This window comes from Oncorhynchus mykiss, chromosome 26 (genome assembly GCF_013265735.2).
Source record: "Oncorhynchus mykiss isolate Arlee chromosome 26, USDA_OmykA_1.1, whole genome shotgun sequence".
NCBI classification, from domain to species: Eukaryota; Metazoa; Chordata; class Actinopteri; order Salmoniformes; family Salmonidae; genus Oncorhynchus; species Oncorhynchus mykiss.
In genome coordinates, this window is record NC_048590.1 from 8,128,270 (window position 1) to 8,153,141 (window position 24,872).

General features: G+C 41.5%; 3 protein-coding genes across 9 annotated transcripts in view; 2 read left to right on the forward strand and 1 right to left on the reverse strand.

Annotated features, from left to right (window-relative positions):
• Nucleotides 1-1,058: 1,058 nt before the first annotated feature.
• On the reverse strand, nt 1,059-15,094 carry LOC118944505 (solute carrier family 66 member 2-like). 4 transcript variants are annotated; one of them, XM_036964177.1, is made up of 6 exons: nt 14,939-15,091; nt 14,696-14,711; nt 14,181-14,448; nt 13,571-13,704; nt 12,131-12,347; nt 1,059-1,506 (listed from the first exon to the last, which is right to left on the reverse strand). In XM_036964177.1, the coding sequence occupies exons 3-6, from the start codon at nt 14,396-14,398 to the stop codon at nt 1,332-1,334; spliced, it is 744 nt and encodes a 247-aa protein (XP_036820072.1). In that variant the 5' UTR covers nt 14,399-14,448; nt 14,696-14,711; nt 14,939-15,091; the 3' UTR covers nt 1,059-1,331. The 4 variants fall into 4 exon arrangements, with proteins under 4 accessions (XP_036820072.1, XP_036820073.1, XP_036820075.1 ...); XM_036964178.1 differs by lacking the exon at nt 14,696-14,711 and having other exon boundaries at nt 14,939-15,094; XM_036964180.1 differs by lacking the exon at nt 14,939-15,091 and having other exon boundaries at nt 14,696-14,825.
• A 373-nt stretch (nt 15,095-15,467) lies between these two features.
• Nucleotides 15,468-20,230, forward strand: LOC110526841 (heat shock factor-binding protein 1). Its single transcript, XM_036964181.1, has 4 exons — nt 15,468-15,629; nt 16,152-16,218; nt 16,700-16,824; nt 19,809-20,230. The coding sequence occupies exons 1-3, from the start codon at nt 15,582-15,584 to the stop codon at nt 16,819-16,821; spliced, it is 237 nt and encodes a 78-aa protein (XP_036820076.1). The 5' UTR covers nt 15,468-15,581; the 3' UTR covers nt 16,822-16,824; nt 19,809-20,230.
• Nucleotides 20,231-20,390: 160 nt separating this feature from the next.
• The window catches only part of LOC110526843 (histone-lysine N-methyltransferase KMT5B-like), a 39,366-nt gene continuing 34,884 nt past the window's right edge, over nt 20,391-24,872 (forward strand). For 2 of the 4 annotated variants that reach the window (XM_036964170.1, XM_036964173.1), the window contains exon 1: nt 20,391-21,628. The gene's annotated coding sequence lies outside the window, so the exon portion shown is untranslated. Of the gene's footprint in view, nt 21,719-24,872 lie in introns of all 4 variants that reach the window. The other 2 variants (XM_036964171.1, XM_036964172.1) reach the window with 2 other exon arrangements.

Consider the following 24,872-nt stretch of genomic DNA (forward strand, 5'->3'; position numbering starts at 1 on the left):
GAAAGAGCAGGTGTTCCTAATGTTTTGTCCACTCAGTATATCTGTGCTTGGTATTGTAGTATACGACTGTTATGTCTGACTCCTACTGGTGGCTCTTCCTGTGTTGACATGTGTTGTTGACCCTGTAGCTGTTGTCAGTAGACAGGAAACGCAACAAAACGCTAACAAACTGACAGAAACAGTTTGTTTTGGTTTCCAGTGTAACATCATAAACATGATGTAGATGTGGCCAGGTTGAACCTCATCTCACCTTAGTTGAGCACCTTATACTCCTCTCCAAGCTAGGGTTAGTTAGGGTTAGAGTTAGTTTGGGTTAGTTAGGGCTAGAGTTAGTTAGGGTTAGGGTTAATTAGGACTAGAGTTAGATAGGGCTAGAGTTAGTTAGGGTCAGAGTTAGTTAGGGTCAGAGTTAGTTAGGGTCAGAGTTAGTTAGGGTCAGAGTTAGTTAGGGTCAGAGTTAGTTAGGGTCAGAGTTAGTTAGGGTCAGAGTTAGTTAGGGTCAGAGTTAGTTAGGGTCAGAGTTAGTTAGGGTCAGAGTTAGTTAGGATTAGTTAGAGCTAGAATTAGTTAGGGCTAGAATTAGTTAGGGCTAGAGTTAGCTAGGGCTAGAGTTAGCTAGGGTTAGAGTTAGCTAGGGTTAGAGTTAATTTGGGTTAGTTAAGGTTAGAGTTAGTTAGGGTTAGAGTTTGTTAGGGTTAGAGTTTGTTAGGGTTAACTAGGGTTAGAGTTAGTTGGGGTTAGGGTTAGCTAGGGTTAGGGTTAGCTAGGGTTAGTTAGGTTAGGGTTAGTTAAGCCAGTTTGTCCCAGGGGTCTTGGCTGTAGAGACACACTTGATAGAGGGTTATGATTAGGGTTAGAGTTAGCTAGTGTTAGCTAATGTTAGAGTTAGCTAGGGTTAGAGTTAGCTTGGGTTAGAGTTAGCTAGTGATAGCTAGGGTTAGAGTTAGCTAGGGTTCGAGTTAGCTAGAGTTAGAGTTAGCTAGTGATAGCTAGGGTTAGAGTTAGCTAGTGATAGCTAGGGTTAGAGTTAGCTTGGGTTAGAGTTAGCTAGGGTTAGAGTTAGCTAGTGTTAGCTAGGGTTAGAGTTAGCTAGTGATAGCTAGGGTTAGAATTAGCTAGGGTTAGAGTTAGCTAGGGTTAGAGTTAGCTAGTGTTAGCTAATGAAAGAGTTAGCTTGTGATAGCTAGGGTTAGAGTTAGCTAGAGTTAGTTAGGGTTAGAGTTAGCTAGGGTTAGCGTTAGCTAGGGTTAGCGTTAGTTAGAGTTAGCTAGGGTTAGAGTTAGCTAGGGTTAGAGATAGTTAGGGTTAGAGATAGCTAGGGTTAGGGTTAGTTAAGCCAGTTTGTCCCAGGGGTCTTGGCTGTAGAGACACACTTGATAGAGGATAGCCAGATCCACCAGTACCTGAGTCAACCCACACAACAGGAACTGGAGCGGGCTCTCCTTCAGGGCAAAGTAGGCCGTCTTGAAGCTGTCCCCGGCCATCCACAGTAGGACCATGTTCACACTGAAGACAGAAAACATGTCAATAAGAAAACAGGATCATTGACCATCCCTTTGAATGACAGAGTCACTGAGGAGAGGAAACATGGTGCTGCACCTGTTTGCCTCCAGGTGTGTCTTTAGATCGGTTTGAGCACCGAACTGAAGAGGTCCTTATTGATCATCAGTGTCAAATAGGTCTGACTGGTGTCTGAAACAGTCCAACATGGGCCCTATAGCCCTATGACACCCAGAAGGTCTGTAGGACAGGCTGACTGGTGTCTGAGACAGTCCAACATGGGCCCTATAGCCCTATGACACCCAGAAGGTCTGTAGGACAGGCTGACTGGTGTCTGAGGCAACCCAACATGGCCCTATGACACCCAGAAGGTCTGTAGGCCAGGCTGACTGGTGTCTGAGGCAGCCCAACATGGGCCCTATGACACCCAGAAGGTCTGTAGGCCAGGCTGACTGGTGTCTGAGGCAGCCCAACCTGGCCCTATAGCCCTACGACACCCAGAAGGTCTGTAGGCCAGGCTGACTGGTGTCTGAGACAGCCCAACATGGCCCTATAGCCCTATGACACCCAGAAGGTGTAGCAGAGTCCTCTTTAGGACTAGCTAGCACACGATGCCGGCTCCCTAATGTGTACCGGAGTATTATTTAGGTCTGGCGAGCATACGGTTACCGCCCCCTACTGTACTGGAGTGCACTTGCCTCCCAGGAGTCATAGCATAACATTTTTACCCAACGAAGTATAAAGAGGAATTCCTGCAGATGAATTTCGGTCTGCAGTCGCACCGTTCTCCCTGTGCCAAGCCACAAACTGGTATTAGCTTAGCATCTGTATATGTAGCTTATCTATCTTGTCCAATTTAAACAGAGAAGCATGGCGAGGCTGACAGTCTCACATCATCGTGACCTCAACTCTACAATGTGCCAAGCCACAAACTGGTATTAGCTTAGCATCTGTATATGTAGCTTATCTTAATGATTATCTATCATATCCAGTTTAAACAGAGAAGCATGGCAAGGCTGAGAGTCTCACATCATCGTGACCTCAACTCTACAATGTGCCAAGCCACAAACTGGTATTAGCTTAGCATCTGTATACGTAGCTTATCTATCTTGTCCAATTTAAACAGAGGAGCATGGGCATGGTTGACAGTCTCACATCATCGTGACCTCAACTCTACAATGGTTGTTGACTTAACTTAATGGTGCTTCTTCATGATCATAACCAACAGGTTTTGGCAGACAGCCGGGTGTCATCTGAGTATTATTGGCTCACATCCAAATGCCAACTTATTCCCCAGATAGTGCACTGTGTAGGTGCATTGCATTATAGGTAGGGAATACGGTGCCATTTTGAGACAATCTTAGTTCATTTAGTAGGTTAGTTAGTGTGTCTCAGGGTACGGCTGGAACGCGTTTCAGAGGATAGCTCTCGTCAGAGTAAACACTCATTAGCTTCACCTCACAATGAGAAAAAAAAACATTCAGCAACTACAAGCATACCAGGAGTTTTACTGCTGCAGCTCATGGCCGGACTAACCAAGTCTGGGGCCTGGGAAAGGACATTTTAAAGCACCCCCCCCCCCCCCCCCCCCTCTCTCTCTCTCTTCATATTGGAGAGAAAATGTTGTAGTTTTCATGTTAATTTCCTACACTTCTACACATTTTGCCAAGGGACAGAGAGAACATTTGCAGTTTTAAAGCTAATTTTCTGTAACAGTACAAATGATTCCATGGCGTAAAGATAATTTTGCAGTTTTAAAACTTAAATTACAGTGCTAAACACATTTTGGGGGGGGGGGGGAATAAAATAAGTAATGCATTGAAAACTGGATCATAGATAGAGTGGGCCTACTGTGGATTCCTGTGAGCCTCCCAGGCCCCGTTGTGCATCCAAGGGTAACCTATATTATATCGCTAAATTGTAATTATTCACTCCTGTGGCCTTTTTATTGCCTACCTCACCATGCCTTTTGCACACACTGTATATAGACTTTCTTTTTTTTCTACTGTGTCATTGACTTGTTTTATTGTGTTATTGACTTGTTTATTGTTTACTCCGTGTGTAACTCTGTGTTGTTGTCTGTGTCACACTGCTTTGCTTTATCTTGACCAGGTCGCAGTTGTAAATGAGAACTTGTTCTCAACTAGCCTACCTGGTTAAATAGAGGTGAAATAAAATAAATAAATATATATTGCATCCTCTAAACTCCATGGGCAAATTCATTTAAAATCGGTTGTTGCTAGGAAATATAATGTATTTTTAAATGAAATTTAGAAGAGCTTGTTCTCTCATTTTCTAAATGTTCTGCCTATGCATTACACAAAAAACTGTCACTGATATGCACCCTTCTAGTCAATACAGCACATTGAATTTAACTTGACCCTTCTAGTCAATACAACACATTGAATTTAACTTGACCCTTCTAGTCAATACAGCACATTGAATTTAACTTGACCCTTCTAGTCAATACAACACATTGAATTTAACTTGACCCTTCTAGTCAATAAAGCACATTGAATTTAACTTGACCCTTCTAGTCAATAAAGCACATTGAATTTAACTTGACCATTCTAGTCAATACAACACATTGAATTTAACTTGACCCTTCTAGTCAATACAACACATTGAATTTAACTTGACCCTTCTAGTCAATACAACACATTGAATTTACCTTGACCCTTCTAGTCAATACAGCACATTGTTCACTGTACAATATAATGCTGCATTGATTGGCTGATCGGCTCATATCCAAAGGCCTAGCTGTGATTGGTCTGGAGATATGGCAGGAAGGAAACATGCATAATGATACGGGGCGGCAGGGTAGCCTAGTGGTTAGAGTGTTGGACTAGTAACCGGAAGGTTGCAAGTTCAAACCCCCTGACAAGGTATCTGTTGTTCTGCCCCTGAACAAGGCAGTTAACCCACTGTTCCTAGGCCGTCATTGAAAATAAGAATTTGTTCTTAACTAGATAAAAAAAGTGGCAGTTAGGATGAAACTTGTTTTTCACACCCCACCCCCCTAGTTTTCATAAATACACACCACTCTCTCTGTCTCCCACAAACAAACTGCTCCCAACTTTAAAAAAAACCTTAGGCACCAAACAGAATTTAAGTAGCCCAAGAAAGAGAGAGTTGTTTTATAGTTTAGTCTCCCATTAGGCCTACATGAATCCTATAGAGTTTAGTCTGCCATTAGGCCTACATGAATCCTATATAGTTTAGTCTGCCATTAGGCCTATATGAATCCTATAGAGTTTAGTCTGCCATTAGGCCTACATGAATCCTATATAGTTTAGTCTGCCATTAGGCCTATATGAATCCTATAGAGTTTAGTCTGCCATTAGGCCTACATGAATCCTATATAGTTTAGTCTCCCATTAGGCCTATATGAATCCTATAGAGTTTAGTCTGCCATTAGGCCTACATGAATCCTATATAGTTTAGTCTCCCATTAGGCCTATATGAATCCTATATAGTTTAGTCTCCCATTAGGCCTATATGAATCCTATATAGTTTAGTCTCCCATTAGGCCTTTATGAATCCTATATAGTTTAGTCTGCCATTAGGCCTACATGAATCCTATATAGTTTAGTCTGCCATTAGGCCTATATGAATCCTATATAGTTTAGTCTTCCATTAGAACTATATGAATTCTATATAGTTTAGTCTCCCATTAGGCCTATATGAATCCTATATAGTTTAGTCTTCCATTAGAACTATATGAATTCTATATAGTCTCCCATTAGGCCTATATGAATCCTATATAGTTTAGTCTTCCATTAGGCCTATATGAATCCTATATAGTTTAGTCTTCCATTAGGCCTATATGAATCCTATATAGTCTCCCATTAGAACTATATGAATCCTATATAGTCTCCCATTAGGCCTACATGAATCCTATATAGTTTAGTCTTCCATTAGGCCTATATGAATCCTATATAGTCTCCCATTAGACCTACATGAATCCTATATAGTCTCCCATTAGGCCTATATGAATCCTATATAGTTTAGTCTGCCATTAGGCCTACATGAATCCTATAGAGTTTAGTCTGCCATTAGGCCTATATGAATCCTATATAGTTTAGTCTGCCATTAGGCCTACATGAATCCTATAGAGTTTAGTCTGCCATTAGGCCTATATGAATCCTATAGAGTTTAGTCTGCCATTAGGCCTACATGAATCCTATATAGTTTAGTCTGCCATTAGGCCTATATGAATCCTATAGAGTTTAGTCTGCCATTAGGCCTACATGAATCCTATATAGTTTAGTCTCCCATTAGGCCTATATGAATCCTATATAGTTTAGTCTGCCATTAGGCCTACATGAATCCTATAGAGTTTAGTCTGCCATTAGGCCTATATGAATCCTATAGAGTTTAGTCTGCCATTAGGCCTACATGAATCCTATAGAGTTTAGTCTGCCATTAGGCCTATATGAATCCTATAGAGTTTAGTCTGCCATTAGGCCTATATGAATCCTATAGAGTTTAGTCTGCCATTAGGCCTACATGAATCCTATATAGTTTAGTCTGCCATTAGGCCTATATGAATCCTATAGAGTTTAGTCTGCCATTAGGCCTATATGAATCCCATAGAGTTTAGTCTGCCATTAGGCCTACATGAATCCTATATAGTTTAGTCTGCCATTAGGCCTATATGAATCCTATAGAGTTTAGTCTGCCATTAGGCCTACATGAATCCTATATAGTTTAGTCTGCCATTAGGCCTACATGAATCCTATATAGTTTAGTCTGCCATTAGGCCTACATGAATCCTATATAGTTTAGTCTCCCATTAGGCCTATATGAATCCTATATAGTTTAGTCTCCCATTAGGCCTATATGAATCCTATATAGTTTAGTCTCCCATTAGGCCTATATGAATCCTATATAGTTTAGTCTCCCATTAGGTAGGCCTATATGAATCCTATATAGTTTAGTCTGCCATTAGGCCTATATGAATCCTATATAGTTTAGTCTGCCATTAGGCCTATATGAATCCTATATAGTTTAGTCTCCCATTAAGCCAATGTGAATCCTATATAATTTAGTCTCCCATTAGGCCTATATGAATCCTATATAGTTTAGTCTCCCATTAGAACTATATGAATCCTATATAGTTTAGTCTCCCATTAGGCCTATATGAATCCTATATAGTCTCCCATTAGAACTATATGAATTCTATATAGTCTCCCATTAGAACTATATGAATTCTATATAGTCTCCCATTAGGCCTACATGAATCCTATATAGTTTAGTCTTCCATTAGGCCTATATGAATCCTATATAGTCTCCCATTAGACCTACATGAATCCTATATAGTTTAGTCTCCCATTAGGCCTATATGAATCCTATATAGCTTAGTCTCCCATTAGGCCTATATGAATCCTATATAGCTTAGTCTCCCATTAGGCCTATATGAATCCTATATAGTTTAGTCTTCCATTAGGCCTATATGAATCCTATATAGTTTAGTCTGCCATTAGGCCTACATGAATCCTATATAGTTTAGTCTGCCATTAGGCCTACATGAATCCTATATAGTTTAGTCTCCCATTAGAACTATATGAATTCTATATAGTCTCCCATTAGGCCTACATGAATCCTATATAGTTTAGTCTTCCATTAGGCCTATATGAATCCTATATAGTCTCCAATTAGACCTACATGAATCCTATATAGTCTCCCATTAGGCCTATATGAATCCTATATAGTTTAGTCTGCCATTAGGCCTACATGAATCCTATATAGTTTAGTCTGCCATTAGGCCTATATGAATCCTATATAGTTTAGTCTCCCATTAGGCCTATATGAATCCTATAGAGTTTAGTCTCCCATTAGGCCTATATGAATCCTATAGAGTTTAGTCTGCCATTAGGCCTATATGAATCCTATAGAGTTTAGTCTGCCATTAGGCCTTTATGAATCCTATATAGTTTAGTCTGCCATTAGGCCTACATGAATCCTATATAGTTTAGTCTCCCATTAGAACTATATGAATCCTATATAGTCTCCCATTAGGCCTACATGAATCCTATATAGTTTAGTCTCCCATTAGGCCTATATGAATCCTATATAGTTTAGTCTCCCATTAGGCCTATATGAATCCTATATAGTTTAGTCTCCCATTAGGACTATATGAATCCTATATAGTTTAGTCTGCCATTAGGCCTATATGAATCCTATAGAGTTTAGTCTGCCATTAGGCCTACATGAATCCTATATAGTTTAGTCTGCCATTAGGCCTACATGAATCCTATATAGTTTAGTCTCCCATTAGGCCTATATGAATCCTATATAGTTTAGTCTCCCATTAGGTAGGCCTATATGAATCCTATATAGTTTAGTCTGCCATTAGGCCTATATGAATCCTATATAGTTTAGTCTCCCATTAGGCCTATATGAATCCTATATAGTTTAGTCTTCCATTAGGCCTATATGAATCCTATATAGTCTCCCATTAGAACTATATGAATCCTATATAGTCTCCCATTAGGCCTATATGAATCCTATATAGTTTAGTCTCCCATTAGGCCTATATGAATCCTATATAGTTTAGTCTCCCATTAAGCCAATGTGAATCCTATATAATTTAGTCTCCCATTAGGCCTATATGAATCCTATATAGTTTAGTCTCCCATAAGAACTATATGAATCCTATATAGTTTAGTCTCCCATTAGGACTACACGAATCCTATATAGTTTAGTCTTCCATTAGGCCTATATGAATCCTATATAGCTTAGTCTCCCATTAGGCCTATATGAATCCTATATAGTTTAGTCTTCCATTAGGCCTATATGAATCCTATATAGTCTCCCATTAGAACTATATGAATCCTATATAGTCTCCAATTAGAACTATATGAATCCTATATAGTTTAGTCTCCCATTAGGCCTATATGAATCCTATATAGTTTAGTCTTCCATTAGGCCTATATGAATCCTATATAGTCTCCCATTAGAACTATATGAATCCTATATAGTCTCCCATTAGGCCTATATGAATCCTATATAGTCTCCCATTAGACCTAGATGAATCCTATATAGTCTCCCATTAGGCCTATATGAATCCTATATAGTTTAGTCTGCCATTAGGCCTACATGAATCCTATAGAGTTTAGTCTGCCATTAGGCCTATATGAATCCTATATAGTTTAGTCTCCCATTAGGCCTATATGAATCCTATAGAGTTTAGTCTCCCATTAGGCCTATATGAATCCTATAGAGTTTAGTCTCCCATTAGGCCTATATGAATCCTATAGAGTTTAGTCTGCCATTAGGCCTATATGAATCCCATAGAGTTTAGTCTGCCATTAGGCCTTTATGAATCCTATATAGTTTAGTCTGCCATTAGGCCTACATGAATCCTATATAGTTTAGTCTCCCATTAGAACTATATGAATCCTATATAGTCTCCCATTAGGCCTACATGAATCCTATATAGTTTAGTCTCCCATTAGGCCTATATGAATCCTATATAGTTTAGTCTCCCATTAGGCCTATATGAATCCTATATAGTTTAGTCTCCCATTAGGCCTATATGAATCCTATATAGTTTAGTCTGCCATTAGGCCTACATGAATCCTATAGAGTTTAGTCTGCCATTAGGCCTATATGAATCCTATAGAGTTTAGTCTCCCATTAGGTAGGCCTATATGAATCGTATATAGTCTCCCATTAGGCCTATATGAATCCTATATAGTTTAGTCTCCCATTAGGCCTATATGAATCCTATATAGTTTAGTCTCCCATTAGGCCTATATGAATCCTATATAGTTTAGTCTGCCATTAGGCCTATATGAATCCTATATAGTTTAGTCTCCCATTAGGCCTATATGAATCCTATATAGTTTAGTCTCCCATTAGGCCTATATGAATCCTATATAGTTTAGTCTGCCATTAGGTAGGCCTATATGAATCGTATATAGTCTCCCATTAGGCCTACATGAATCCTATAGAGTTTAGTCTGCCATTAGGCCTATATGAATCCTATATAGTTTAGTCTCCCATTAGGTAGGCCTATATGAATCGTATATAGTCTCCCATTAGGCCTATATGAATCCTATATAGTTTAGTCTCCCATTAGGCCTATATGAATCCTATAGAGTTTAGTCTCCCATTAGGCCTATATGAATCCTATATAGTTTAGTCTGCCATTAGGCCTATATGAATCCTATATAGTTTAGTCTCCCATTAGGCCTATATGAATCCTATATAGTTTAGTCTCCCATTAGGCCTATATGAATCCTATATAGTTTAGTCTGCCATTAGGCCTACATGAATCCTATATAGTTTAGTCTCCCATTAGGCCTATATGAATCCTATATAGTTTAGTCTCCCATTAGGCCTATATGAATCCTATAGAGTTTAGTCTGCCATTAGGCCTACATGAATCCTATAGAGTTTAGTCTCCCATTAGGCCTACATGAATCCTATAGAGTTTAGTCTGCCATTAGGCCTACATGAATCCTATAGAGTTTAGTCTCCCATTAGGCCTACATGAATCCTATAGAGTTTAGTCTGCCATTAGGCCTATATGAATCCTATATAGTTTAGTCTGCCATTAGGCCTATATGAATCCTATATAGTTTAGTCTCCCATTAGGCCTATATGAATCCTATATAGTTTAGTCTCCCATTAGGCCTATATGAATCCTATATAGTTTAGTCTGCCATTAGGCCTACATGAATCCTATATAGTTTAGTCTCCCATTAGGCCTATATGAATCCTATAGAGTTTAGTCTGCCATTAGGCCTACATGAATCCTATAGAGTTTAGTCTCCCATTAGGCCTATATGAATCCTATAGAGTTTAGTCTGCCATTAGGCCTATATGAATCCTATATAGTTTAGTCTGCCATTAGGCCTATATGAATCCTATAGAGTTTAGTCTCCCATTAGGCCTATATGAATCCTATAGAGTTTAGTCTCCCATTAGGCCTACATGAATCCTATAGAGTTTAGTCTGCCATTAGGCCTATATGAATCCTATATAGTTTAGTCTGCCATTAGGCCTATATGAATCCTATAGAGTTTAGTCTGCCATTAGGCCTACATGAATCCTATAGAGTTTAGTCTGCCATTAGGCCTACATGAATCCTATAGAGTTTAGTCTGCCATTAGGCCTACATGAATCCTATAGAGTTTAGTCTGCCATTAGGCCTATATGAATCCTATATAGTTTAGTCTGCCATTAGGCCTATATGAATCCTATAGAGTTTAGTCTGCCATTAGGCCTATATGAATCCTATATAGTTTAGTCTGCCATTAGGCCTATATGAATCCTATAGAGTTTAGTCTCCCATTAGGCCTATATGAATCCTATAGAGTTTATTCTGCCATTAGGCCTATATGAATCCTATAGAGTTTAGTCTGCCATTAGGCCTATATGAATCCTACCTTGGAATCACATCTCACGAGTAGCAAACCCTTTTCCTTTCTTCCTGGACCAATCAGATGTGCCTAAACCTAGTGTGAAGTTACCAGGTTGTTAGCTAGCTAGGTAACATGATTGAACATGACGTTGTTTGTTATCAAACCAATAATTAGCGGCCCGGGATTAGTTTAAAAACGGCCCGCGACGTGGTTCTGTGAAATTATATCAAATGCGCACGAAATCGTGCAGAAAAAAAATGGTGGCTCTGGTAAAAATGTCTCGTGTTTTTTGAGACGAGGCGTTTTCCTTTCTGTAACGCTGAAGACATGCCTGTCGCGAAGCTGTGCTCCATTTTTCCTCTGGCACTCAAGAGACTGTGTGACAGGCTAGCAAACGTGTAATTGCAAAGCCTACTCAGACTGGCCTGTGCTCTTGGTTATACCAGGCAATTCAATTATACAATGTGTTAAGTTGGCTCGCTCGGCGCTCTGCTCCAATGTATAACATGTTCAACGACAAAACACTCATCAGGGTCTGCATCCCCGCTCGCCATCACGGCTGCATTAGAATATAAAACAGAGAGGAATAGATGGGTATGAAGAGCGGACAGAGAGACGCAGGTGAGTGACGGCTGGTAGTGGATGCAGAGAGAAGCAGGTGTGTGATGGCTGGTAGGGGATGCTGAGAGAAGCAGGTGAGTGACGGCTGGTAGGGGATGCTGAGAGCAGCAGGTGAGTGACGGCTGGTAGGGGATGCTGAGAGAAGCAGGTGAGTGAGGGCTGGTAGGGGATGCTGAGAGAAGCAGGTGAGTGAGGGCTGGTAGGGGATGCTGAGAGAAGCAGGTGAGTGAGGGCTGGTAGGGTGGCTGAGAGAAGCAGGTGAGTGACGGCTGATAGGGTGATGCAGAGAGAAGCAGGTGAGTGACGGCTGGTAGGGGATGCTGAGAGAAGCAGGTGAGTGAGGGCTGGTAGGGGATGCTGAGAGAAGCAGGTGAGTGACGGCTGATAGGGTGATGCAGAGAGAAGCAGGTGAGTGACGGCTGGTAGGGGATGCTGAGAGAAGCAGGTGAGTGACGGCTGATAGGGGATGCTGAGAGAAGCAGGTGAGTGAGGGCTGGTAGGCGATGCTGAGAGAAGCAGGTGAGTGACGGCTGATAGGGTGGCTGAGAGAAGCAGGTGAGTGAGAGCTGGTAACCTTTATCTGAGTAGAGCGGGTCAATTTCCTGAAGAAAATGTGTTTGTTTCCTCAGCCTCACCTCATGCCGGTGGTGGAGTGGTTGCGTTGGTTCTGGAGCAGCTGTGGTAGCCCCAGCATGGCCTCCGTCAGCACGGCCAGGAAGCCCAGGGACTCCACAAACAGAGAGGAGTCCAGGAGGAGAAGGGTGGTGAAGGCACAGGGCAGCGTGAAGGCCAATAGGAAGATGAGGTAGTCCTCAAAGCCATCCCAGCTCCAAAAGAACCGGGGTTCCAGATCTGATAGAGAGAGAGAGATGGGGTGGATGGAGAGAGAGAGCGAGACAGAGACACAGAGAAACACAGACAGAGACACAGACAGACAGAGACACAGACACAGAGATACAGACAGAGAGAGAGACCGAGACACAGACACAGAGATACAGACAGAGAGAGAGAGACAGAGACACAGACACAGACACAGAGATACAGACAGAGAGAGACAGAAACAGACAGAGAGACAGAGATACAGACAGAGAGAGAGAGAGAGACAGAGACACAGAGAGAGACATAGACACAGCAGAGAGACAGAGATACAGACAGAGACATAGATACAGACAGAGAGAGAGAGACAGAGACACAGACAGAGAGACAGAGACACAGACAGAGACAGCGACACAGACAGAGACAGACAGAGAGAGAAAGACAGAGACACAGACACAGACAGAGAGACAGAGATACAGACAGAGAGACATAGATACAGACAGAGAGAGAGAGACAGAGACACAGACAGAGAGACAGAGACACAGACAGAGAGACAGAGACACAGACAGAGAGACAGACAGAGAGAGAGACAGAGAGACAGTCACAGACAGAGAGACAGAGACACAGACAGACAGAGACACAGACAGAGAGACAGAGACACAGACAGAGAGACATAGATACAGACAGAGACACAGACAGAGAGACATAGATACAGAGAGATAGATACAGACAGACAGAGAGAGAGACATAGACATAGACAGAGAGAGAGATACAGACAGACACAGACAGAAGGTAAACAATGGAAGGTTTTTGTTTCCTCTTTCCTCCCCAATATCTCCCTCTAGTGGTGAAACAATAGAACAGCTGCAGAGGTGGCTGGATGGTTATGAAATGGTGGATAGATGGGTGATAGATGGGTGATAGATGGGTGATAGATGGGTGATAGATGGGTGGTAGATGGGTGGTAGATGGGTGGTAGATGGGTGGTAGATGGGTGATAGATGGTGGATAGATGGGTGGATAGATGGGTGGATAGATGGGTGGATAGATGGGTGGATAGATGGGTGGATAGATGGGTGAGAGATGGGTGATATATGGGTGATATATGGGTGATAGATGGGTGATAGATGGCTGTCTTATGGTTTTTAAAAGGATGTTGTTAGCCTTTGCTACAAGCTTTCAACGTAACCAAACGCCTGGAGCCGTAGTCAGATGGCTGTTAGATAGTTATTCTACTAGTGCTATAGGGTTGCTGTTACCTGTGATGTGGTGCTGTTTGGTGCTGATACGGTTGGTGTTCTGTACAGAGCAGCAGAGGTTGAGCATCACCAGCATGGTGAGAATCATCACCACACTCTGCAGGAGCAGAGTCACCTCAAACTGCTTCCCAAACCTGCAGGTGTGAAAACACACACACACAGGCAGACGCACACACACACACACACACACACACACACACAAACAGGCAGACGCACACACATACATATACACACACACACAAACAGGCAGATGCCCACACATACATATACACACACACGCACACACACACACACAAACAGGCAGATGCACACACATACATACACACACACACAAACAGGCAGACGCACACACATAATACACACACAAACATACATACACACACACACACACACACACACACACACACACAGACAAACAGGCAGATGCACACACACACACACACACAAACAGGCAGGCAGACGCACACACATACATACACACACACGCACACACACACACAAACAAACAAACAGGCAGACGCACACACATACATACACACACATTAGCGGAATACCTGACACTGCATTATCTCCAGGTAAACCTTACCCCCAAACACCCAAACCCACTCGCCAGAAGAGGATGCGGAGGATGTTAGCGACCAGCAGAACCAGGCAGACGCGTGTAGAGAAGCCGTCTGTGTTCTTGGTCCGAAGGATCTGCCGGTACTGTGAGGCGTAAGGCAGAGCCCCTCCAGCCACCATCACACAGGACGTCAGCCAGTCCAAAGAGTGCCACAGGGTCCCCACATCTCCCTCCTCTTCATCACCCAGACCCAGTCTGTTGTCCATGTCTCTCACAACGAATAGGACACCACAGCACAGCTTTCCACCAGTAGGCTCTGATCCAATGCACCGAACATAACGTCAGACTTTAGTTCCGTTAGTTCAATAGTGCATGTAGGTAGGCCCTAAACAGAATCTGTAAGATGTTGTTGTAGTTTTGTTTATTTACTTTTTTAACTGCAAATCAGTCAGACGGTAAACTGTAACCTATTTCAAAGCTGAAACTTCTGCTGAGCTCGTATTCTGGCATGAATTACAAATCAACACGAGGTGAGAAATAAAAACGGACTGTAGTCAACCTACCTATATGATAGGGAGGCTTTTGTTCATCAAAGCCAGGATAGGAAAAAGTCAAGAGTTGAGTGAATTCAACCGGCAGAAAATGAATGGCGAATAAACCAAATCGAAGAGAATGCAAATTCCTTTGAAATATATATTCCTACTAAATGCTTGTTCGCCATGCATCATGTTCCAGGTTCTGCTCTATTTCTTCCAAATACTCACTAATGTTGTTGCATTATATTATAAACGCTTCTAATCCAATACTTTTTGCTCGTTTCCCGTTTTGGTAAACTCGCGAGATTTATCATGCGCATGCTTCACTGTTTACTCGTTGGGGGGTCTGTAGCTCGTCAGTGAGGGATTCGATTAATCTTGCTCTGGCGCCCGTGTTAGCGTGTTTAACACCGGCTCAAAGTTGAATGAATTTGGAACCGGGCTGCTTTATGGGCATGAGCCAGGTGCCATGCTCTGACCGTCAGATTGGGAAATCGGCTCAAGACAAAAGTTTGGTAATCAAGCACGTGTAGTAATTAGTTAGAGTATGTATTTTTCCATGTGATTGCTTTTGATTTAAAGAAAAACGCTTTATCTGCCATCCCAATTAAAACTAATTAGAAAATGTATTTTATTGGAAAATATATGTTGTTTGTTTCTAGACGATGCACCATGCTGCGTTGTTGACAACATGACCAAGCGGTGCAGATGACTGTCCTATTTGAAGAAGGGCGCTCCTCCCTCTCCGTTTTTGCCCGATGAGGTAAACGGCCATTGCCCGTTTCAACCCAGGCCAGTGTAAAATAATTCCCTCAATCATTCAAGGTTGTTTCGCTTCGACTGCAGAGAAGGAAGAAGACGTCTCGGACGAACCAGTGGTTTATAAGTACAGCAGCGCCACGAATTTAGTGTAATGTCAGAGATCCAGGATCCGAAATCTGTACAGGACCTGACTGGGGTGGTGAGTCTTATTATTAGACCCAAATCCTTGCCATATCCTATCCCATTTCAAAACCTGAGAACTAGCTAGCGTTAGCTAGCAGGCTGGCTAACTGGCTAAAGTTACTGTTTTCTCCCCCAATCGTTTTTGTAGCAACATTAACTTTTTTTTTTATCTCAATGAAATAGTTGCAGTCAAATTCTGTTTAGCTACATTACCTTTTGTTTTAGTCCTGTTTAGCTAGCTAGCTACAGCTATTATTATTGAAATGTAACTGATAGATGGGTGATAGATGGCTAAACGTAATTGTGTTCCCGGCTTGTAAAGCTTGACTTTTTGTTTTTTTTTGACGACAAAACTGCAAATCCCCATGGTTTCCATGGTATCAGCGGTGTAGGCATCAGAGGCAGCTTCAACGCCCACAAAGTTCAATAGTATGCATGCATGCATGCAATACGATTCTGCTATGCTACAGGATATAAACGTGTCCACCCACACATTGCAACAAACAGTGATTACATGTTCTGTCCTCCTCTCTTACAGGTCCAGACATTGCTGCAGCAGATGCAGGATAAATTCCAGACCATGTCAGACCAGATCATTGGAAGAAATATCCTGCCTTTTTTACAATTTCAATGCTATTTTTTTTTTTTCACCATTTCAATGCTATCAAAGACAGACTTTTAGAATGACACCGTTTTATGTTACAATTGAATTGGATTGCTCATAGCGTAGTCTAATGATTATCAACGACTTGACCATTCAGATACATGTAATGCACTCAATCCTGGAGGTTTTGTCAGCCCGGGTTTGAAGCAAATTGTGTAAATCAATCACTTGTATTTGTCACATGCTTCTTTAATAAACAACAGTTGTAGACTAACAGTGAAATGTTAAACTTTTTGCTAACATTTCCAAATACAGAACATTAATATCGGCGTTGTATTACTGATGGACCGCTGTAAACAAGCAGACAGATTGGGCCAAAGGGATTGGTGCTACATAGTTCTATGGAACTTTTGGGAGTTGGGGATATCTTGTATAGTAGGCATGGCACCTGAATGTTGTTCCCGCTTCCTTGACAAGAGTACTCGATGAGATGAGTGGCCGCATCGATGACCTGGAGAAGAACATTGGTGACCTGATGACCCAGGCTGGCGTGGAGGAGATGGAGGCGGAGAACAAGGTCAAGGAGGAACAGGGCTCTGCTTAAAAGGTAATCAACATGGAGTCCACTGAGCGTTCTGCTTGTTTTTGTCATCTCCTATAGATCTCTCTGTGGTGTGTGTGTGTGTGTGTGTGTGTGTGTGTGTGTGTGTGTGTGTGTGTGTGTGTGTTCAAAGGGTTTTTCCAATTAAACTTTCCACTATTTGTCAACAACACTGTGTATGTTTTCAGGTTGTAACTACTAGAACCATATCTGGATCTGGATTACGATTTTTTTGGGGGGTGTCAAAAGTTCCCGATGCCGATATATATATATTTTTTAGAGTGGTAAATGAAAACGTGTCATCTTTCTACTCTGAATTCTCAGACATTTCGATCCAAAAGAGCAATTGTCCAATAACTACGCTTCAAATGTTGATTTCATACTTTGTGACGATAATAATAATGTCACGCAAAATGGCTGCAGGTGTTCAGATCAGCATGAGATTCTCTCGTTTCATTCTATTTATTCAATATCGGCTATCAGTGAACATCTGCCCGTACCGATTTAGCGGTTAAAAAGGACAGTATTGGTGATTGTACCCCTTGACTTATTACACATGAATTTAAAATGGATTTCATGTATTTTTTCTAATCCATTTATCTACACACAATACCCTATAATAACAAAGTGAAAACATGTTGTTTTTTAGAAATGTTGAAAATATATTGAAAAATGAAATACAGAAATATGTCTAATTTACATCAGTATTCACACCTCTTTGCTATGACACTACAAATTGCATCCAATGTCCTTTAATCATCCTTGGGTTTGTCACTACAACTCGATTTGAAGTCTACATGTGGACATGATTTAGAAAAAAACACAGCTGTGTGTGTAAATAAAGTCCCACTGTTTGTTGACAGAGCAGAAACTATAGCATCAAGTCCAAGGAACTGTCCGTAGTGCTCTGAGATATACTGTATGCTTAATCACAATTATATCTGGGGGAAGGGTATAAAACATGTTTAGAGTGATGAAGAAGTTTCCATGAGCCCAGTGGTCTCCATCATAGGAAATTGAAAAAATATGGAACTACCCAGACTGCCTAGAGCTGGCTGTCTGACCTAACTGAGCAATTGGGCAAGAACCCAATGACCACTCTAACAGATCTACAGAGTTCCTTGGCTGAGATGGGAGAACCTGTCAGAAGGACAACAGTCTTTACAGCACTTCACCAATCTGGGCTTTATGGGAGGGTGGTCAGACGGAAGCCACTCCTGAGGAAAAGGTATATGACGGCACACCTGGTGTTTGCAAAAAGTAATGTTAAAGACAGAGCATAAGGCAAAATATCCTGTGGTCTGATGAGACGAATTATATAACTCTTTGGCGTGAATGTAAATCAGTGTCTGGAATAAAACAGGCACAGCTCATCGCCTGTCTTAACACATTCCCTACTGTGAAGTTGGTGGTGGTGGCAGTGTCATGCTATGGGGATGCTTTTCAGCGGCAGAGACTGGTAAGGATAGAGGGAACAATGAATGGAGCCAAATACAGGAAAATCTGTGATAAGAACCTGCTTCAGAGCGCAAACAACCTTAGACTGGGAGCAAAGAGTGACGTTTCAACGGGACAAGGACCCCAAGCATACAGCCAAAGCAACGCTTGAATGGCTTCAGAACAAGAATGTGAAAGTCCTGAGTGGCCTAGACTTAGTCCCATTTAAAATCTGTGGAAAAACTTGAAGATTGCTGTTCACCGCCACTCCCCATCTAACTTAAGAAAGCTTGAGAAAGCTGATACAGACACACCCAACACGACTCTAAGCTGATACAGACACACCCAGCACGACTCAAAGCTGATACAGACACACCCAAGACGACTCTAAGCTGATACAGACAAGGAGCTGTCCGTAGTGCTCTGAGATATACTGTATGCTTAAACACAATTATATCTGGGGGAAGGGTATAAAAAATGTTTAGAGTGTTGAAGAAGTTTCCATGAGCCCAGTGGTCTCCATCATAGGAAATTGAAAAAATATGGAACTACCCAGACTGCTTAGAGCTGGCTGTCTGACCTAACTGAGCAATTGGGCAAGAACCCAATCAGGACGACTCTAAGCTGATACAGACACACCCAGGACAACTCTAAGCTGATACAGACACACCCAACACGACTCAAAGCTGATACAGACACACCCAGGACGACTCTAAGCTGATACAGACACACCCAGGACGACTCTAAGCTGATACAGACCCACCCAGGACGACTCTAAGCTGATACAGACACACCCAGGACGACTCTAAGCTGATACAGACACACCCAACACGACTCAAAGCTGATACAGACACACCCAACACGACTCAAAGCTGATACAGACACACCCAGGACGACTCTAAGCTGATACAGACACACCCAGGACGACTCTAAGCTGATACAGACACACCCAGGACGACTCTAAGCTGATACAGACACACCCAACACGACTCAAAGCTGATACAGACACACCCAGGACGACTGTAAGCTGATACAGACACACCCAGGACGACTCAAAGCTGATACAGACACACCCAGGACGACTCAAAGCTGATACAGACACACCCAGGACGACTCAAAGCTGATACAGACACACCCAGGACGACTCAAAGCTGATACAGACACACCCAGGACGACTCTAAGCTGATACAGACACACCCAGGACGACTCAAGGCTGTATTTGCCTCCAAACGTGCTTCCATAAAGTATTGACTCAGCTGTTAATATGTATGTAAATTAGATTTCTGTATTTCATGTTAAATAAATGAGCAAAAACTTCTTCACTTGTTTCCACTTCACTTGTTTTCACCATGTCACCATGGGGTATTGTGTGTCGATAAGGAGAGGGGGGAGGGGTAATGTAATCCATTTTGAATTCAGGCTGTAACACAACCAAATGTTGAACATTTTCTGATGGCACTGTATCGGTCAGGCTCTAGTAACTACTTTTTTTTTGTGTGATTTGAAAAGATCTTTGGTTTATTTAACATGGCCTCTTCTCTTTCCACCCTCAGGTTTCCAAGTAACAGGATGGTGGAGACTATAAATGGGAAACAGACAATTTTTCAGGAGTATTGTAGTATTTAAGGTTTTTTGTTTTGTTTTAATTATTAATATTTTAATTTACTGTGTGTGTAACATGTTTTATATTAACTCTTGTAATAATGTTCACTGTCAACTTTTTTTTTTTTTTTTTTGAATTGATATTTAACTTAACTTGAGACACTATCCTGAATAATGGCTCACTCAGGTGACTCAGGCTCACTCAGGTGACTCGCTGGGCCAGTAACTGATTATGTCAACTAGCCAATTGATCATTTTAACAATATTTCAACACAAAACATTTTACTGCTATTCAAATGTTCTAAAAACATGTTGTGTGTTAAGATTTCTTTATCACTTTGTCTTTTTCACAATAAACCAGGGCTTGCATACACTTTTTGTTCCTCTTCTCTCATACAGGTTGAAAAGGGCAGTGCCTCGAGGACATGAGTTGTGCACAAAATTTTATTTAATTTTTTTATTTTTTGCAAGGCACTGTATATTTTCCTATTTTCAAAGAAGCTGTCAATATCTCTGAATAAATGCCCCCTCGGGAAGGATATAATGCCCAGTTAGAAAGCAGTGAACACCCACATCCACCATACTCAAGGAGTTGGGTTTTAAAAATGCAACAGAGTGAAGCGTGAAATGGAAATGCACAACTTGTATGCTACTGCAATTTATTATAATATTTTCAATTCGAAAGTCAGTGTATGACACATTGCAAACTGGTACATGTTACAAATGTGTCATTACTCCGACTACCATGGAATTACATAGGTTTGGGCACTGATCTACACTGTCAAATAAGAAAGGACAACAACCCTGAAATATGTTGCTTCGTTTGAAAATTTGGTGCAGAATGTCTTGCAAGTCCATCAGGACAGGGCAATTCACCCATTGTAGCCAAATCGGCCCAGTTGTGTGTGTGTGAGAGAAAGTCTTACAGCTGGCAGCGTTAACTTCTTTATTTTTTGTATGATTAAGAATATTATGCTTTGAACATGACATCAGCAGAGATTAGACAAATAATGTCGTTTATATTGCAGATTTCTGTATTACCCCTCTGTGCCCAGATTTATAGATATATCGTTTGCTGTCGTGTATGGATTTAACTACAAGTACCTTAGAACCATAGCTACCGCACATCAACTTGTGCCATAGATAGGTCCACCGGGAAACCGGTTTCTGAACAACTGGTTAAATTGTAGTGGTAGTGGTGAGAGTCAATGTAGTATTGCCGTATAGAATAGTCCTTTGTGCTCACATGCCATCTTTATGCAGATAGACTTATTGCACGATATTTGCTGCTCTTCACTTGCTTTCTATCGGAGTGTGACTGCAGAAGAGCGTAGATCCTATCAGCTGTCGTTGGATTCTTAGGAAGCGCTTTAGAGGTTTGTTTATGCAGCACTACTTTTGTGTACATCCGATTTTTTTTTTTTTTACAAAATCAGGAATTAATAGTGTTTTATTTCTCGAAATCATCAGTTAACTTATATTAAAGTCGTTATGACAATTACATTATGTTTAATCTTAAACTATTGGACATGATTGATGCCGAATGGCTGGAGTATTCCTCGGGTCTATTTCTTCTGGATGGCAGTGCTTCGCCTTTCTGCTCGCTCCCTGTGCTATAGCCGCCATCTTGAATTTTAATCTTAATTTCTGAAATGTTTTGTTTCCGACGATATTTTTTTCCGATTACAGTGTCGTACCAATTCTGGATTATTTTTTTTGTTGTTGTTGAAGGATTATCTAATGTTCCTGCTCATCTTGGAATAAATATTTAGTGAGTATTTTTACGTTATTTGTTCAATCGGTGAATGGTCGTTGCAAGACGTCCCTGACACTTCTATGGGTGGAAAAATGTTTTCAGAACGTAAGTTACCTCGCTAACAACTGTGCCGTTTTGTAGCCAGCTAGTTACTGTAACATTTGTCAGGTAATGTAGATAACTAGAGCACTATTAAACATCCAAACTCAGCCATGATAGTAAGTTACCTAGTAATAAAGAAAACAAACGAGATATGGACAAGCTAGTCAGTTTTCCTGAACTAGCGTTAGCCATGCTAGCTGGCTAGCTAACCTCGGTTATTGGGCCTGGGCGAGTGTTTTGTCTATTTTGCTTTTCAAAAACAGATAGTTAACGTTTAGCTACGTGTTTATCGTACAATGTTTGTATATTAGAGGTGTATTTACGCTCGACTTTTGTGTTGAAAATCACTAGCTAGATTGTTTCGGTACCTATCTAACTGGTAGATAATTAGCTAGCTATACAGATGATTTGCTTTAGCTAGTTAACACGGGTGTTTTACTTTACTGTTATTGATTGTTAGCTAACTAACATTACTAAACCCTGTTAACACCGAGGCATTGAAACGAATATTATCAGTGCCGGTGAGTGAGATGTATGTCAACTTTCTGTAAATAGTTAGTCGCTTTCAAGTTTTCAAGCCATCCATAATTTGTTAAACTAATGCCGGGCCAACCTACATAGCTATGTAACATCGCTAAATATTGTGTAATGTCCACCCTCTGACATGCAAATAGACTACATTAACGGCGAGTTGGCTATCATAAGGCCTCTGTTTGAAATGGAAAGTTGGCAAACATGTATCAGTGGTGTCCTTCCGGGTTCCTCGTTGAACACTTTTCTCAAAACAGTCAACTAACTAGCGAACGTAAACTCGCACATGAAGTGGTAACGTTTCTGCCATTGAGATACCCTCAGAATGAGGTGTTGCACTAATTTGCCAGCTGTTTTTTGACGAGGCCCTGTCAGTACAACCTCTTGTGTTGTTGTTAGCTTGTACTGACGTTACGCCGGGGCGTATTTCAATTGCTAGTGTTCAAGGGTGTAGCTAGCTAAAGAAGTGTTACCAAATCCATTGTTCCATAAAATAAATGCATGGCTTCTATTGCCCATTAGTTTAACTTCCGATCAATATTTTATTGTTACGTGTGTATCTGGCTGGCAAATAAGACATCATCACGCACGTCTCAAACGTACCAAATTTGAGTCGGCCAAAGCGGCTTCCCTCATTCGACCACTAAGTGGCGCTGTAGTTATAATCTAAATCAGAATCTGAAGATTCTACACCATTTATATTTTAGATTATTATATAGATTTTTTTGGTGGGGGGGGGGACTCATTCTGGGTCTCAATTTACTGTTGAGAGTTAAACTATAAATAACTTTTTTATTTGTCACATGCTTTGTAAATACAACAGGTGTAGACTAACAGTGAAATGCATTACTAGCTTTCTTCCCATAGAGCGTCAGACAATGTAGGCCTGTCTCAAAATACAACACGGCCCCTTTAAGGCTTGCCTGGAGGTTGGTGCACCACCCTTGGTTGCCTGTGAAATATTGAAACGTTACAATTACACCTAAATACTTTTGGTCTTTTTCTAAAATAATACCCTCCAGGGCTTGAAATTGAGGCCATCCTGTCTTCCCTGGGACAATAAGATATACAGTACCAGTCAAAAGTTTGGACACCTACTCATTCAAGGGTTTTTATTTGTTTTTTTACCATTTTCTACATTGTAGAATAATAGTGAAGACATCCAACTATGAAATAACAAATGGAATAATGTAGTTACCAAAAAAGTGTTGAACAAATCAAAATATATTTTCGATTCTTCAAAGTAGCCACCCTTTGCCTTGATGACAACTTTGCACGTTCGTGGAATTGAGTTAACCAGCTTAACCTGGAATGCTTTTCCAACAGTCTTGAAGGAGTTCCCACATATACTGAGCACTTGTTGGCTGCTTTTCCTTCACTCTGTGGTCCATCTCATCCCAAACCATCTCAATTCGGCTGAGGTCGGGTGATTGTGGAGGCCAGGTCATCTGATGCAGCACACCATCACTCTCCTTCTTGGTAAAATAGCCCTTGCACAGCCTGGAGGTGTGTTGGGTCATTGTCCTGTTGAAAAACAAATGATAGTCCCACTAAGCGCAAACCAGATGGGATGGCATGTTTCTTCAGAATGCGGTAGTAGCCATGCTGGTGAAGTGTACCTTGAATTCTAAATAAATCACCAATAGTGTCACAGCAAAGCACCCCCATACCATCACACCACCACCTCCATGCTTCGCAGTGGGAACCACACATGCAGAGATCATGCATTCACCCTACTCTGCGTCTCACAAGGACATAGCAGTTGGAACCAAAAATCTAATTTGGAATCATCAGACCAAAGGACAGATTTCTACCAGTCTAATGTCCATTGGTCGGCAGGTAGCCTAGTGGTTAGAGCGTTGGACTAGTAACCCGAAAGGTTGCCAGATAGAATCTTCAAGCTGACAAGGTAAAAAATGTTGTTCTGCCCCTGAACATGGTTCCTAGACCGTCATTGAAAATAAGAATATGTTCATAACTGAAAAAATTACATCTTTAGGAGTCTTATGGCTTGGGGGTAGAAGCTGTGTAGAAGCCTCTTGGACCTAGACATGACGCTCCGTTACCGCTTGCCGTGCGGTAGCAGAGAGAACAGTGTATGACTAGGGTGGCTGGAGTCTTTGACCATTTTTGGACCTTCCTCTGACACCCCTGGTATAGAGGTCCTGGATGGAAGGAAGCTTGGCCCCAGTGATGTACTGGGCCGTACGCACTACCCTCCGTAGTGCCTTGCGGTCGGAGGCCGAACAGTTGCCAAACCAGGCGGTGATGCAACCAGGCAGGATGCTCTCAATGGTGCAGCTGTAGAACCTTTTGAGGATCTGAGGACCCATGCCAAATCTCTTCAGTCTCCAAAGGGGGAAATAGGTTTTGTCGTGCCCTCTTCACGACTGCCTTGGAGTGTTTTGACCATGTTAGCTTGTTGATGTGGACACCAAGGAACTTGAAGCTCTCAAACTGCTCCACTGACCACGCGGTCAGGTCTCTGACCTCCCTATAGGCTGTCTCGTCGTTGTTGGTGATCAGGCCTACCACTGTTGTGTCATCTGCAAATTTGATAATTGTGTTGGAGTCGTGCCTGGCTGTGCAATCATGACTAAACAAGGAGTATTTCGTACTGAGGAAA

What these genes read in the sequence shown, in the direction of transcription:
- LOC118944505 (XM_036964178.1), bottom strand. Translation starts at nt 14,398, where the DNA reads ATGGACAACAGACTGGGTCTGGGTGATGAAGAGGAGGGAGATGTGGGG. An exon ending in ATCCTCCGCATCCTCTTCTG is followed by an intron (nt 13,705 to 14,180) that starts GCGAGTGGGTTT and finishes TCACACCTGCAG; the next exon opens with GTTTGGGAAGCAGTTTGAGG. An exon ending in CACTCCACCACCGGCATGAG is followed by an intron (nt 1,507 to 12,130) that starts GTGAGGCTGAGG and finishes TTCTGTCTTCAG; the next exon opens with TGTGAACATGGTCCTACTGT.
- LOC110526841 (XM_036964181.1), top strand. Translation starts at nt 15,582, where the DNA reads ATGTCAGAGATCCAGGATCCGAAATCTGTACAGGACCTGACTGGGGTG. An exon ending in TACAGGACCTGACTGGGGTG is followed by an intron (nt 15,630 to 16,151) that starts GTGAGTCTTATT and finishes CCTCTCTTACAG; the next exon opens with GTCCAGACATTGCTGCAGCA. An exon ending in AGACCAGATCATTGGAAGAA is followed by an intron (nt 16,219 to 16,699) that starts ATATCCTGCCTT and finishes TGACAAGAGTAC; the next exon opens with TCGATGAGATGAGTGGCCGC.